Source organism: Talpa europaea (assembly GCF_964194135.1).
Source record: "Talpa europaea genome assembly, chromosome: 8".
NCBI classification, from domain to species: domain Eukaryota; kingdom Metazoa; phylum Chordata; class Mammalia; order Eulipotyphla; family Talpidae; genus Talpa; species Talpa europaea.
The window spans coordinates 68,025,958-68,041,732 of record NC_140075.1 but is presented as its reverse complement, the minus strand read 5'-3'; the positions used below and the strand labels follow the sequence as shown (position 1 = coordinate 68,041,732).

Sequence of the window (15,775 nt, the reverse complement as noted above, 5' to 3'; positions counted from 1 at the left end):
GAGTTGACTACTACTTCCTTGACACTCAGAGTCTAGGATGGCACAGAACACAAGATAGAGAAGTATACAAAACATCACAAGATCAGTAATCCTGAAACATGATTTATCTAGAGAAATACTTCATAGTTAAAATCTGAGTTTTAAAGAAATAAATTGTTAAGCCTAAACCATCTATTGCATGTCTCAACTATCTATATGATATTTTCCACAACTTTAGTTATATTACTATATGCTATAATCCCTAGAGGTTTAGGATGGGAGTTGTTAGAGTGCTTGACTTGGCACAGCCAATGATTTAGGTTCAATTCCTTTAACTCTGGTGTCCCAGCTTTTCTACTTATCAAACAGGGATTTTTCTGGTTTTATTACACAATGTACTGTACAGGAATTATTTGTATACCTATTTTTTCCCATTGCCTTTGAAGATCAGGGCTGTGTCTTATTGATCTGTGTATATCACATGCTAGACACAATATTTAGTAAATGAGTATTGCACAGACAGAATTTTTTGTATTAAGTATGAAATTACACATGCGGAATTATTTCAGAAAACATATAGTGTTTTATTAAAATACTATTTATCATTAGACTTACTTGATTTACAGCATAAAGGGAGAAATAGCTTTTCTCCATACAGAACTTAGTATGAAAAAAGTCACTCATTTGCCTTCATTCCTTTTTTCCCCATCACTGCTCACAATATCACTGTTTAATCCTATATATTTTAAAAATCATAACACCATAACTTCAAACTTTAATGCTTTGCTATTCTTTCACCAAATCTAGCATCCACATCCGGTGATACTAAAATCCATCACTTTTTCTATTTCTCAGTTCCATTCTTCTCATCTGTGTTTCTGTAGTCATCATGTTAATTTTATATTAAAGTGATCACTAAATGCTACTACATTTTACTAATAAATGGTATATTTAGCCTCTTACCAGTACATCATGCACCAAAGCTTGGTATGTCCAAGTGTGGTGTAAAGGAGTTGCCAAATCTATGTTTCTGTCAACAAGGACTAATAAGGGCCGTTGGAAGCTGTAAATATATATAAAAAAAAAAAATTTACGAAACTCTTATACTAGTGTATCTATCTAAATTTTTCTAACTTTCCAGTATATGTCATTGTGATGTGAAAAATAATATTGACATTTTATAATACCTGGCTCTAAAAATTTTCTTTTAGCATAATTAGAAGAATAGTGCTTTAGACTATCTGAGTATAATGCTAGATTTTAAGTCTTATTTAGGAAATTTTCTTAAGGGAAATAATCTATACAAATACTTTTACAGCCTAATACTTAGTTGTCAAAGAATAAGATGATTCTACTGAGATTTCCATTTCACATTTTGGAAAAAAGTGAGAAAAGGAATAGTCATTGTTTAGCATCTGGGAAAAGGCAAGCAGGACTTATAAATCTATACAAATGTTTCATAAATTATGTTTATCTGTAAACATAGTCAAAAAAGCAGGTTCTAGAAACCCTATCCATTATAATATAAAGCTAAAACATGCCACAGTGGTACCAAGTTATATTAATCACTTAACAGATACTTCATATATTGTTTAACTCCATTATTATAATTCAGAAGTGAAAGATAAAACACTTAAAGCATTTGGGCACAAAGTCATTTGGTTATGTGTCTCCAAGTTATATGCATTAGAGGCATTATGTAGTACACATCAATTCTTAAAGGCAGTGCTATTTGATTATATTAACTGTAATTTCTCCTGCAAGAAATCTCTGACCATTTTAGTAACTCATTACATCCTATTGGGTGTAGGACAGTGGCATTTCCTAACTGTATTTACTATAAGACTGCAATAAAAAGGTGTGGCAGCTGCCTATCATTTATTATTCCAGAACTATGTGGAAGGCTAGGGAGGACAGTCTCCAGCAGGGTTTAACTCAGCATTACTTTTTCGGCAAGATCGTCTTGTTATGGGGGATTGTAGGATGTGATTTTAGCAGCATCCTATAATGTATCCCACTGCATCTACCCAGTTATGACAATCAAACATATCTCCAGATATTACCAATGTCTCACTGAAGGCAAAATTGCTCCAAGTTGAGGATTACTACCCCACGATAAGGTTAAAATGTATTTAACAACAGTTCAACAAGATTGTTGACACCAAATTAATTTTTTTAACTATCCAAATAAAAGCGTTTTTATATTGTTTTTTAAAGCCTATGTCAGAGTACTATAAAAAACAACTATTAAGTAAGGTGTGGCACAGTGATTGCTACTGTTTAAAAAAATCAGGTGAGAATTTAGTATTTCTGCTCTACTTAATGAAGTACATATTGAAGAACACTTAAGATCAGCAATCATATCACAGAATAGCTTAAAATAATGTGGGAGCTGAGAGAGTGACCAAATAATTCAAACACATTATTAGCATTAATGCCAAATTAGAGGAATAGTACATAAACTCTAGGAGGCATAAAAATTGATTTGAAATTTATGGAAGATCACCATAAAATTATTATTTGTGGACAGAAGCTTTACTGTCTAAGGTCATTTTCACAGGCTTTGCCTTTTAATTTACCTAAGCCCGAGGACAAAAATTAACTTTCCAAAACTGTCCATTTCAGTATATGTAATTTTCACATATATGGGTGTTTGACTTCAACTCCAAACTATTATTTTTAATATTCAACAGATACATATATTATAAACTATACATATGTTTTTTTTTTTTTTTTTTTTTTTTTAGCATGTCTAGTCAATAATAATTAAACAGCTGTCAGCTTTGGCATTATCTACTCATGCTAGACATGCTAATGATGACAAATGCTCTGCAAATTTAAATTACAAGCATTTCAATGAAAACTTGGAAACTATTTAATATAGGTAGAAATAGAAGCATCAGAAGTTTGGCACTTAATTTTTTTTTTCATTACTAAGAGGCTTAGTGATAACTGAAAGGCCATGGCTTCTGACTGTTACAGCCACAAAAATACAAAATTTCTCCTAAGGATGATAAAATGCAAAACAGAAGTTTCTATCATAAGAAGGGAACTTAAACAAAATATTCCATTTCTATTTCAAGAAAAATCAAGAGTCAAACTGATTAGTATAAGCCTCATTAAAAAGAAACAGATATCAATTACAAGTAAAGGGTATTCTATCGATAAAAAATAAAAACCAAAAACTCTACAAATGTTTCATTTTCAAGTTCTGTTAAGTATAAAAACCAACAATACCTGAATTGGCCAGCTCCAAGTGTGTCACCTGTAAAAAGACTGTTTCTTGCATCTCTGAGATTTTCCCGAAGTTTCTTATCTAGTTTCTGAAAAATCAAATTTTAGGTGACCTCTTTATTTTCATAGGACTTATAAAATTTCATAACTTAAAAACTGAATTTTTTCCAAAAAAGCATTCTAATGTCTAATTTTATTTTCTTTAGTACTTCTATACTTCTTACTATTTTAATAACATCATCATAACTAGGTTTTAAAGACTTTTCTACTGTGACTCTGGCCTTATTTCACTAACAAGCACAGTTTGTTGACTATTTTTATTTTATGTACACAAAATCCTTTGTAGTAGTGACACACTCCTGACTTCTGAAGCATGACTGTGATGTACCAATGACGTCATTTGTATAGTGGTAGCTGCAAGTATCTGCAGAAATGGAATATGTGATAGAAAGCAGTTCTCCACCAGTCAATGATTCATTTGGGCTAATAATACTCCAAAATATCAATGTATCCTACTTCACCTTCCCACAACACTTACCCTCTTTCCTTTTACAGTAATTCTACATTTTGTTTTATCCCTTATTGACTTTTTTTTTTTAATTGTGGTAACAGTGATTTACAATGTTGTTTGTGCTTTACAGGTATAGGAAGTCCCCCTTCAGGTGGTTGTTACCACATCACACCCACACCCATAGTCCAAAACCATAGTCCAATGTGTTCCCTCTCTACTTTAGTCTCACTTCTCCCCTTTGTCTCTAGTAGCCTCAGTTCTACAGTCAGACTTTGGTTAGTCACTGGTTTGGCTTTACCTGACCCTTTGTTTTGTTGCTCTATCTTCCACATATATGACACCATCTGATGTTTGTCTTTCTCCTAACTTATTTTACTTGGCACCATCCCTCCCACTTCTGTTTATGTTGCCACAAATAACAAGAGTCTACATTAAAAAAACAAACACACACAAAAACTGAGTAATATTCCATTGTGATATATACCACATCTTCCTGATTCACTCATCTGTTTTGGGGCTTTTTTCTATAGCTTGGCTATTGTGATAGTACTAAAATGAACATAGGAGTGTACATGTCCCTTTGAATCGGTGTTTTTGTCTTCTTTGGGTATACACGTAGGAATGGAACTATGGCTCATATGGTAGATCCATTTTTAATATTTTGAGAAACCTCCATAGTGTTTTCTACAGAGACTGGACTAGACTACATTCCTACCAACAATGCAAGAGATATCCTATTTCTCTACATCCTTGCCAATATTTGTTGTTGCCAGTCTTTCCCATATGGGTCACTTGAGATGGTATCTCATTGTGGTTGTGATTTGCATTTCCTTGGCCATAAGTGATGATGAGCACTTTCTCATGTGCCTGTTGGTCATCTGGATGTCTTCTTTGGAAGACATACAGCTCTTCTGCCTTTTTCTGACTGGGCTGTTTTTTCCCCTTGTTGAGCTGCACAAGTTCTTTGTAGATCTTAGATGTTAGCCCCTTGTTGGACATATGGACTACATCCAGTAGGGTGTCTTTTTGCTTTAAGGAAATTTCTTTTTCTGTGCAGAAGCTTTTTAGTTTGATGCAGTTTCAATTGTTTATATTCTCTCGTTTTCCTTGGTGTTGGAGATGAATCTACAAAGACATCTCTGAAGCCTATGTTGTGGAGAGTTTTGCCTAAGCTTCCTCTATGTATTTTATGGTTTCAGGTCTCATAGCCTGGTCTTTGATCCATTTTGAGTTGTTTTCAATGTGTGATATGAGATAGTGATCCTGTTTTCCTAACACCACTTGTTGAACAGGCTTCTCTCTCTCTGGTGGATATTTTTAGTAACTTTACCATAGATTATCAATACAGGTGAAGTTTATTTCTAGGCTCTCAATTTTATTCCATTGGTCTGTGTGTCTGTTTTTGCTCCAGTACCATTCTGTTTGATTATACAGCTTTGTAGCTTAGTTTGGAATCTGGAAATGTGATGCCACCATTCTTCATTTTTGTCAGGATTGCTGTGGATATTTGCAGTCTTTTGTGGTTCCATATGAATGTTAGTGATGTTTGCTCTATTTATTTGAAGAATGCTATTGAAACTTTGATAAGTATTGCATCGAGTCCGTATATTATTTTGGGTAAGAAGGCCATTTTGACAATGCTAATTCTTCCAATCCATTAAGCAGGCAATCTCTTTCCATTTCTTTGTGTCTTCTATTTCTTTTAATAATGTCTGAGTTTTCTTTGTACAGGTCCTTTACCTCCTGTGTTAAGTTTACCCCTAGGTATGTAATTCATTTTGATGCATTGTAAATGGTGTTTTCTTGATTTCTCTTCTAGCTCATTGTATGCATATAGGAAGGCAACGGATTTTTGAGTATTGATTTTGTAACCTGCCAATTTGCTGAAATGATTGCTTCAATTAGTTCTTTTAGTGGAATCTTTACAGTTTCTATATATATTACTGTATCATCTACAAATAACGACAGCTTTACTTCACTTCCAATTTGGATTCCTTTAAAATCCTCTCTTGCTTAACTGCTCCAGTTAGTACTTCCAATGCTATATTGAATAATAGTGGTGAAAATGGTCAACCTTGTCTTGACCCAAATCTTAGTGGAAATGCTTTTTCACCACTGAGAATGATCGTAGCTGTGGATTTGTCATATGGCCTTTATTACCTTTGAGGTATGTTCTACCTACCCCCAGTTTTTTCAGTTTTTTATATCATAAATGGATGTTAAATCTTTTCAAATGCTTTCTTGGGCATCTATTGGTATAGTAGTATGATTTTTATCTTTTCTTTTGTTGATGTGGTGAATTACAATAATTTTCAGATGTTGAACCATTTTTATCTTCCCAGAATAAATCCCACTTGGTCATGGTTTTATGATCCTTTTAATGCATGTTTAACTCAGTTTGCTAACATTTTGTTGAGAATTTCTGTGTCTATCTTCATTAGGGAGATTGGTTTGGGGGTGTGTGTGTTGCCTTTGTTTGCTTTTGTTATTGTGGTAATGTTGGCCTCAGAAAATGTGCTTTCTCCAGAATTTATCATCTCTGTTGATTTTACAGCCTGCATATCCGTTATTTTCTTACTTAAAACTTCAACGATTTTGACCTTCTGTTTGTTAATTTCTTATCTCAGGACACTAAATTATTTTCTGAGTTTTCTTGTATATCTCTGACGAGCTTTTCTTTCTGTATTCTTTTCCATTTCTTTGAATTTCTTTACCAGGGCAAACTTGAACTCTACCTGATAAGAAGAAAAGATCTTCCACATTTTTGTGGTTGGGTTCTGGAGATTTATTCTCTTTCTGTAGTGCAGTATTCTTCTGAGAACTCAGGTTGCAGTTTGTTTTTTCATCTCATATTTGCTTTCTAAATATTAAGGGTGCAGAGCTCCCACTTTTCCAGTAGATGGTGGTGTATGTCAGGGAAAACAAATCTGTTGTCAGCTGGCTTGTGCCGCTGTTACTGTTGCTAGTTCTCCTCTCTGGGTATCAGACCAGCATCTTTGTAGTTTCTGGACTAAGTTTTCAGCGGAGCCATGGCATGTTCCAACACAGTCTCACTGTATGCATGCAGTCCCCTCATCCACCCACTACTGGGGGAAACAGGTAGGGAGGAATTGTGACTTTCTAAGCATAGTCTTCCTCACTGGCGGTCCTTCCTGCACCTAGTTTATCCCAGTATCTAATTATCTCCCATGGTTACATACACTAGAGCAATTTTGCAGTCTCTGGGCGAGTGCAGGCATAAATGACCACGGTTTCCACCCTGGCAGAAGCCTCTCCCCCACTCATGCTTTTGCTGCCCAGAGTTGAATTTCTTCAGCCATCTCCTCTGTTGCACACAGTCAGTGTAGGTCCTTGGTTATCACAAGGCACTTCAGTTTTGATCCATGTTGCAGGATCCTCTGTGTCGAGTCCCCAACTGCACTATCAGTTCATTCTCCCCTGAGCAAAGTAGGGAGATTATTCTGATACCATCTTCCTGGAGTCCTCTTATTATTTTTTTAATTTTGAAGCAAATTTTTAAATGCTCAACTTAAACTATTTTATTCCAATACAGTGGGAAGACAAAATGCACTATACCATTTTCAAAATAATGACTGTTAATAAATATTTGCTAAATGAAGTATTAAATGATCTGGGGGGAATCTACTTGTCTACACTCTTCTTAGAGAGAGAAGGAATATTCATTTTACTAAAGAAACAGGACTGAAGGAGGACATTAGAGAAAACATTTTATGTCATCATGCTAGAAATTCCCAGTGATAACTTTTTATTTTTGGTGTAATTCCAAAGTAATAAATAAAAATATTTGTCTTTTGTACTTTATATAACCTATAGGAATCACACTAAATATTAACAAAACCACCTGAAGTACTTATAGAAATCAATTGACATATTATTTATCCCCAATGGATATTTGTGTGAACTCACCACAGCTACCATTTCTGCTGCTGTTCCTCTTGAACATCTGATTATAGGAACAGCACCTATTTAACAATAGATGTTAGCAATAATTTCAGATCTTAGCAATTAAGATACTTATAAAAAGTGAACAATAGATGTATCAAATTTCAGGCTACAAATAAAAGAATTTATAATATCAAGAGTTATAAGCAAGATTTCAAAAATGGACTTTTCCCTTAAATAAACATTGGGGAGACATAAAGACCTTTTTATATGATGTTGGCCAATGAGTATGACAAGATTTTTTTTTCTATTTATATTTCTCTCTATATATTTTACATCATTATTCATTTTTGTACAGTTTGCATTCTCCTCTGAGGTGTAAGCCCCATGAAATTCCTACCACTAAGTCACCCATGATCCATCACCATAGTCTCTTGTGCTCTTCCCACCCGTTTTAATCACCCTCTCTCCCTTGCCCTGATGAATGTCTCTGATTTATAGTTGCCTGCTAGTTTATGACAAGATTTTTTTAATGGAATGACTAAAACATCATTTTGATGCCTTACAGGAAGTTTCAAAGAGTCAAGTTACTTTTTATTCACAGGGTTCACGTTCATTTGACTTAAAAAAAATGAAAAGAGCTTACGTAGCTAATTCAGAAGTTTGGTAGTGTTTTTTTTTCCCCAAGTTAATAAGGATTATAGTCTTTTTAAAAAATATAAATTTAAAGATAATAGAAAACCGGTTCTTCACATAACGTAAAATGTTCCTAAAAGTTGGCTTTAATTTGGGGCCTCCCTGGTGGCGCAAGGGGTTAAGCACAGCACTATGAGGCTGTCCTGGCCTCTGCAGCGCAAGTTCGATCCCAGGCCAGCCAGGGAGCTGCCCACATGGTGCAGCAGACCTCTCCTGGCTCGCCTGCTGCTCCGCTCAGCAATGTGTTTCGGTCGTTCCACCTGTTCTATTTCCCGCACTGTCTCTGGTAAATCCTCTCGCCCCCCACCCCCTCTCTAAACTCCTGTGCCTCTGGCCTGCACCCAGTTCTTGTATGCATAAATAAATAAAACCTTTAAAAAAAAAACTGGCCTTAACTTACTAGACCTCTTAATTTTTCTTTCTTACTCCTATAAATTTTATCATTACAACAAAGGAGTGAAGAATATACATGATGGAGGACAGACACTTCCATAAAAAGTGCCAGAGCAAGGAAAACAAAAGCAAAAAATAAATGAATGGGATTACATCAGGCTAACAAATTTCTGAATAGAGAAAGAAATCATTTTTAAAAAAGATACTGTATAGGAAAAAGTATCCACACATCATTCATCTAAAAAGGGACCAATACCCAAAATCTATAAAGAACTCATACAATTTAACAAGAAAGCAAGCAAAGAATCCAATGAAAAAATGCAGGAGAGCTAAAAAGACACTTCTTTAAAGACATACAGATGGCCAATAGCACATGAAAAACCATAATGAGATACCACCTCACTCCTGTGAGAATGTAATCTTTCAAATAAAACAGTCATCTAATTTGGTGAGGAGATGGAAAAAAAGGAACCCTCAATACGCTGCTGGCGGACATGTAGACTGGTCCATTCCCAATGGAAAACAGTATGAGGTTCCTCAAAATATTAAAAGTAGATCTGCCTCTGATCCCACAATTCCACTCTTAGGTATCTGCCTGAATTAAAAAAATCACTAATTTGAACAGTTATATATGGACTCCTATGTTCACTGAAGCATTACTTACAAAGCCAAGCTATGGACACAACCTAAATGTCCATGAATAGAACTGTGGATTAAGATGGTGTTGTATATCTACACAATAGGATCATACGTGGCTATTAAAAAGATTAACTCATCCCATGTGACAATGTAGTTGAAACTGGAGGGCATTACACTAAGTGAAACAGTCAAAAGGAGAAAGGTAAATACCAGATGATTTCACTCATATGGAATATAGAGAAAACAAATAAAACACAATTAACTCCCCACCCCTCAACAAAGGAACTGACAAAACTAAACCAAAATAAGTCCTAGAAATATGACTGCAGAACTGAGATGACTAGAAGAGGAGGGTAGGAACAAAGGTAGGAGAAGACACAATGTTCTATGTTTAATAAAGTTCTGGGGTGCTGGGTGGTATGTATGGGGTGAGAAAATATATCTAATGAGGTGTGAACCTATTCTCCTAAATAAAACATAGTGTTTTATAAACCAATGTTACCTTGGTAAAGGAAAAAAAAAAATGGTGTTTGAAAAACTGGACAAACACAAGCAAAAGAATAAACCTGGAACACTATTTTACAGTATACACATAAATTAAGTCATAAGGGATTAAAATTTTGAATGAAAGACCTGAATCCATAAAAGCCCTAGAAAAAAACATAGGCACTAGAGCTCTTTGCCAGTAAATCTTGGTGATGGTTTTTTTGGATCTGACTCTGGAAGCAAAGGAAACAAAAGCAAAAATAAACATGTAGAACAATATCAAGCTAAGACGCTTCTAGACAACAAAGGAAACCATTAACAAAATGAAAAGAGGACCTACTGAATGGGAGAAAATATTTACAAATCATGTATCTGATAAGGAGCTACTAAATAAAGAACTCAGAACTTGACAGCAAACGAATTATTAAAAAATGGGCAGAAGATCTGCATGGATATTATTCTAAAGAAGACAAAACAGGCAATGGGTATATGAAAAGATGCTCAACATAACTAATCATCAGGAAAATACAAATGAAAACCAGAACAAGATACCACCTTCTAGCTGTCAGTATAGGCTATTATCAAAAAACCAAGAAAAAACAAATGGTGGGAATATTGAGAAAACTCTTGTGCACGGTTGGTGGGAATGTAAGTTGGAGCACCTTCTAAGGAAAATATAGTGTAGAGGAGCTCAAAAAATGAAAAATAAAGCTACCACATGATTTGGCAATTCTACTTCTTGGTATTTACCTAAAGAAAAGCACAAACGAGAAAAGACAGATGTACTCCCATGTCCACTGCACATTATTTACAACTGCTAAGATGTGGAAACAACAAAAATGCCCAATGATGGATTAAATGGACAAAAAGATGTGGTATAAAAATAGAAGTCATCAAAAAGAATGAGATCTTGCCATCTTGAGACAATATGGATAGACCTTGGGGGCATTAGCTAAATGAAATATCAGAGAATGACAAATACTCTATGATCTCACCTTAGATGTGAAATCTAAAACCAAAATAAAATGAAAAAAATCAGCTCATGGATACGGAAAACAGATTAGTAGTTGTTGGAAGTTGGGGCTTGGGGAAGATGGGTGAAATAGAAGAAACTCGGTCAAAAGGTACTAACTTCCAGTTATAAAATAAGTCATGGGCATGTAATAAACAGTATGGTGACTACAGTTAGTATTATTAACTATATAATTATTACAGTATTATTGTCCTGCATATTTGAATCTTGAAATCTTGAAAGTGTACATGATGAGAAAAGAAATTTTGTTACTATGTACTGCAATGTGTGTTAACTAAATTTGCTGTGATGATCATTTTGAAAATATACAAATATTAAATCATCATGTTGTGTATCTGAAACGAAAATATGTCATTTATACATTCAAAAATGACTGAAATCCTAAAATAGAAAAAAATCTAATTGTCCGAAAATGCATATAAACAAAGAACACAACAATATTTATATGCTAAAATTTTGCATTTTAGATCCTTTATATAAAATGCTTGGTCAACTACAAAAATAAAAATGTGGAATATCAGGAAATTTTTAAAATCTTTGTTTTCTTCTAATAGCAAATTTATTATATATCCTTGTCATAAAAATTTAAATATCAGAAACATACAAAGCTGGGCCTCCCCAGTGGTGCAGCGGTTGAGCGCTGGGTTGCGAAGCTGCCTGCAGCCTCTGCAGCGCGGTTTGATCCCTGGCTGCTCTGTGGCCACCAGAGGAGGGTCCCACATGGCGCGTAGACCTCTCCTGCGGCCCGCTGCTCCCCTCAGCAGTGTGCTTCGGTCCTTCTGCCTGCTCTGCTCCCCGCTCTGGCTCTGGTGAATACTCTCACCCTCCCGCGCTTCTGACTGTACCCAGTGCTTGTATAAATAAAAATAAATAAATAAAAATAAAAAAAAAACTTAAAAAAAAAAAAAGAAACACACAAAGCTAACATACTCGACTTCAACTACACAAAATAATCTCCATTAGGCCTCCCTGGTGGCACAAGGGGTCAAGATGCACCTTCTGAAGCTGTCCGCAGCCTCTACAGCATGAGTTTGATCCCCGGCCTACCAGGGAGCAACCCACATGGAGCAGCAGACCTCTCCTGACTCGCCTGCTGCTCCCCTCAGCAGTGTACTTCAGTTGATATGCCTTTTCTGTTCCCCGCTCTGTCTCTGGTGAATCCTCTCACCCCCTACACCTCTAGCCTGTACCCCAGCTCTTGTATGCATAAATAAATAAATCTTTAAAAAAATAATCTCCATTAAAAATTATATGTGATGCTTTCAGGTTATTTCTACATATAATCTAAATAAGTACAATATACGGCATGGAAAAACTCGGAAATAGGATGTTATACTTTTCTTAATTTTGTTTTTCCTTGACAATTTGTTATCAACCCATGTGAAATTGGCATTAATTTCAAATTCTCCTTTTAAAAAAAATCACTTTCTGGCACTCTACATAAAGACGGCATTAACACTATAGTGGTCTTTATTAAGACTTCTCTTTTTCAGTCTACCCTTCCTTGAAAACATAGCTATCATCAAGCAAAATAACTTTTAATGTCCATAATAACCCCAGTACTTACAAAATGTTGTAGATTATGTAATATGGCAAGATACAAAGATTAACTATATGTCTGTCAACTGAAAGTTGTATACATGTGCTTTCTTAAAAACAAAAAACAACCTTATTAGAAGGAACTGAGAGTGATCAAAATCATCAGAAACTGGAAGAGGGTAAAACTCTGGGAAAGATATACTTGAAAGGTAAGATATGCTTTCCACTGGTTTTCCTTGTGAGGGTATTTTCAAGTTTGCTTGGCACACAGGAAAAAGATCTTAAGTAGAAAACAGAAGAGTTACTGAGTGGAGGAATCAAACACAAAATTTCAGGGCAGTAAATTAAAGGGAAACAATCTCTGGAAGGGAAATCTCAAAATCTGCACACACATTCTCCTCAAATTTTGTTTGTATCTTAAACTGTGCATGGTATCGCTTTAATTTTCTCAAAAGTACAATTAGATTTCTAAACAGGTGTAATAGTAAAGCATAAACTAAAAGCATTAGATACTAAACACAGTGTAGATAAAATTTTTATGCTTTAAAACCTTGAGAGTACAGTAGATTAGTATTATATATAAATGTGTTTTCTGGAGTCTTGGGAGTAAGCCTTGTTACAAGGCATAGATCCTTCTACTTAGAAGTGTATTTGAAAATTTTCATAATAATACATTAAAAGAAAATTAATAGGCATATAAGTGAAGTCACCAAATCAATCAAACAATACATTGAAAGTTACAATTGGGGGTGCCTCCCTGGTGGCACAAGGGGTTAAGATGCAATCTATGAAGCTGTCTGGGGTCACTGTGGCACGAGTTCGATCCCCAGCCAGCCAGGGAGCAACCCACATAGTGCAGCAGACCTCTCCTGCCTCGCCCGCTGCTCCCCTCAGCAGTATACTTCGGTCGATCTGCCTGTTCTGTTTCCTGCTCTGGTGAATCCTCTCATACCTTACACCTCTGGCCTGTACCCAAGCTCTTGTATGCATAAATAAATCTTAAAAAAAAAAAGTTACAATTGGGCCTCCCTGGTGGCACTAGGGGTTGGGATGCAATCTATGAAGCTATCCACAGCCACTACAGCATTAGTTTGATCCCTGGCTAGGAAGCTACCCACATGGCACAGCAGACTGCTCCTGACTCGCCCACTGCTCCCCTCAGCAGTGTATTTCAGTCAATCCGCATGTTCTGTTCCCGACTCTCTCTCTGGTGAATCCTCTCACTCCGCGTACCTCTGGCCTATACCCCAGTTCTTGTATGTATAAATAAATAAGTCTTTAAAAAAAAAGTTACCATTACCAAAGATGTTTAAAGAAACAACTCAATATATGTGCTAAATACTAACTTAAGAATAACTAAAAGACACAAAACTCAAATTATTAGAAGAATTATGATCTTATATAGCGTACTATCTAGATTTTATGCCAACTCTGGACAAAAAGTCTGTACAGATCCAGATTAAAAAAGGGGGGTCATTCTAATCAGTTGCTAAATAATTTCCTTTGAATAGTCAGAAAGGTGTGAAAACTTACCCAAAGTAACAAAAAAACAGAAGAGGCTGTCAACAATAGTGTCCATAACAGTTTCCATTTCTGTGTCTGTGATATCCGGCCTGTTAATGGCTAAAATAACAAAGGTGAAGAAGAAATAAGTGACCAAGTCTTCTCAATTAAACCCTTAAATTACTGAACTTCCAATCAATATAGTTTGATAACATATGTAATACTAAGATTATTTTGTACATCAGAGTTTTAACGCTTTAACATTTTTTAATGTGAACAAGTATCTATTAAAGATTGTAATCAAAGCAGTACTATGAAGAGTAGTAAGAAAAAATATTTACCACATAAGCTATACGAAGGTTTTGCCAGAGCACATAGGACAATAAATACTGTATTCCATAATTTTATTCACAAAATTAGGTGGCCTCAAAGAACTACTGATGTTATTATCTGACTACCACCAGCACAGGACAAAGTAAATCAATTATGACAAGACCAATATTACATATCATTTAATTTATATTATAATAAGTTGCCTGTATTTTCTGCTCTCTTTGACTGTATATAAGCTCCCAAACTTTATTTAAAAAAAATTTCTTAGCTCTTTTCCCAGATTCAATTCAATGTATTTGGAATAATTCTAAGAAATCTGAAATTTTGACAGGTGATTTATACAGCTCCATTTTAAGAAACACTGCCTTGAAGACTGTCCCTGACAGTCAGAAATCTTACCTTATTCATCTCATCTCTCACAATAGCTAGGGTCCAGAATTTGACAAAGTATATGTTCACTATTTGTTCCAATAACAAATGTCTATGTTATCTAAAACATTATATATTTCTAATTTGTCAATCATGTATGTGAAAAATACTAAATTTAACAACAGAATTTGTGTTAGCATGAGAGACAAGGCACTCCAATTGGATATGTCAAAATATTTAAAGAAAATATTGCCTATGCAGAAAATAAAACAATAACAAAGAACTCAACCAAGCAATCAGAATCTGGACTGGGAAATGCGCTAACACTTAATGTTGCAGGCTGCCATCTATCAAATCAGATGACAGAAATGGCATAAAAATACTATTCAGAGGAGACCAATCAGGGGAATACTTGGTTGTGTCAATCACTTTTATAGGTAAAATCTATATAGAAGTCTCCAGTTCTTAGGTCCTATAGCCTAGTTCCCACACCTCTGAATGAGAGGTCTCATTATGTAATTATATAATGGCTTACCAATCTTAAACTATTCAATAATAACCTCAACTCTACTGAGATAACAATCTGATTAATCTGAGATGGGTCTCATGAGTCTAACAAGAAAACTCTTCTTCAATTGAGTAAGTCCCCAGTCCACAAAAAGTAGGTGATACCAATCAAAACCATGGCATTAACATATTTATGTTTAGGAACAATCAGTTTCAGATTGTCAGTTAAAGCACTGACAATACTTGAGAAATTTGGTATGAAATTACATAATGGCTAAGTGCACTATCTCTTAAATGAGTGCTTGGGTTTCATAACTTATTTCAAGTTATTTAATATCTGTTCTGTTTCTTAACCTGGAAAATGGAAATAATACTGCTTACATCACAAAGTTTTCTAAGGAGTAAATGAGTTTATATAACAAATGCTTATAAAAGCAATATACTATTATAATTATACTATTGAGAATACGGGCAATTAATCACATGGGTAAATATAAATGCTTATAGATTATTGTTATTATAATTACATTATTGATAACCTGGAAAATGAATCGAGTTACACTTTAAAATTAATAATTTTAGACTTTTTTTGGGGTTGAGAGATATAAAATTTAATAAGTACTTGAAAAATAAAGCTAGACTGATAAATT

The 15,775-nt window shown here is 34.8% G+C and overlaps 1 protein-coding gene across 2 annotated transcripts in view; it reads right to left on the bottom strand.

Moving 5' to 3' along the window:
- Positions 1–15,775, bottom strand: part of SCFD1 (sec1 family domain containing 1) — a gene marked incomplete at both ends in the record, with an annotated part of 97,526 nt that overhangs the window by 67,503 nt on the left and 14,248 nt on the right. For both annotated transcript variants that reach the window (XM_084240740.1, XM_084240741.1), the window contains 4 exons: positions 943–1,042; positions 3,217–3,302; positions 7,652–7,707; positions 13,947–14,036. In XM_084240740.1, the coding sequence (XP_084096866.1) occupies positions 943–1,042; positions 3,217–3,302; positions 7,652–7,707; positions 13,947–14,036 (332 nt within the window). The remainder of the gene's footprint in view (positions 1–942; positions 1,043–3,216; positions 3,303–7,651; positions 7,708–13,946; positions 14,037–15,775) is intronic.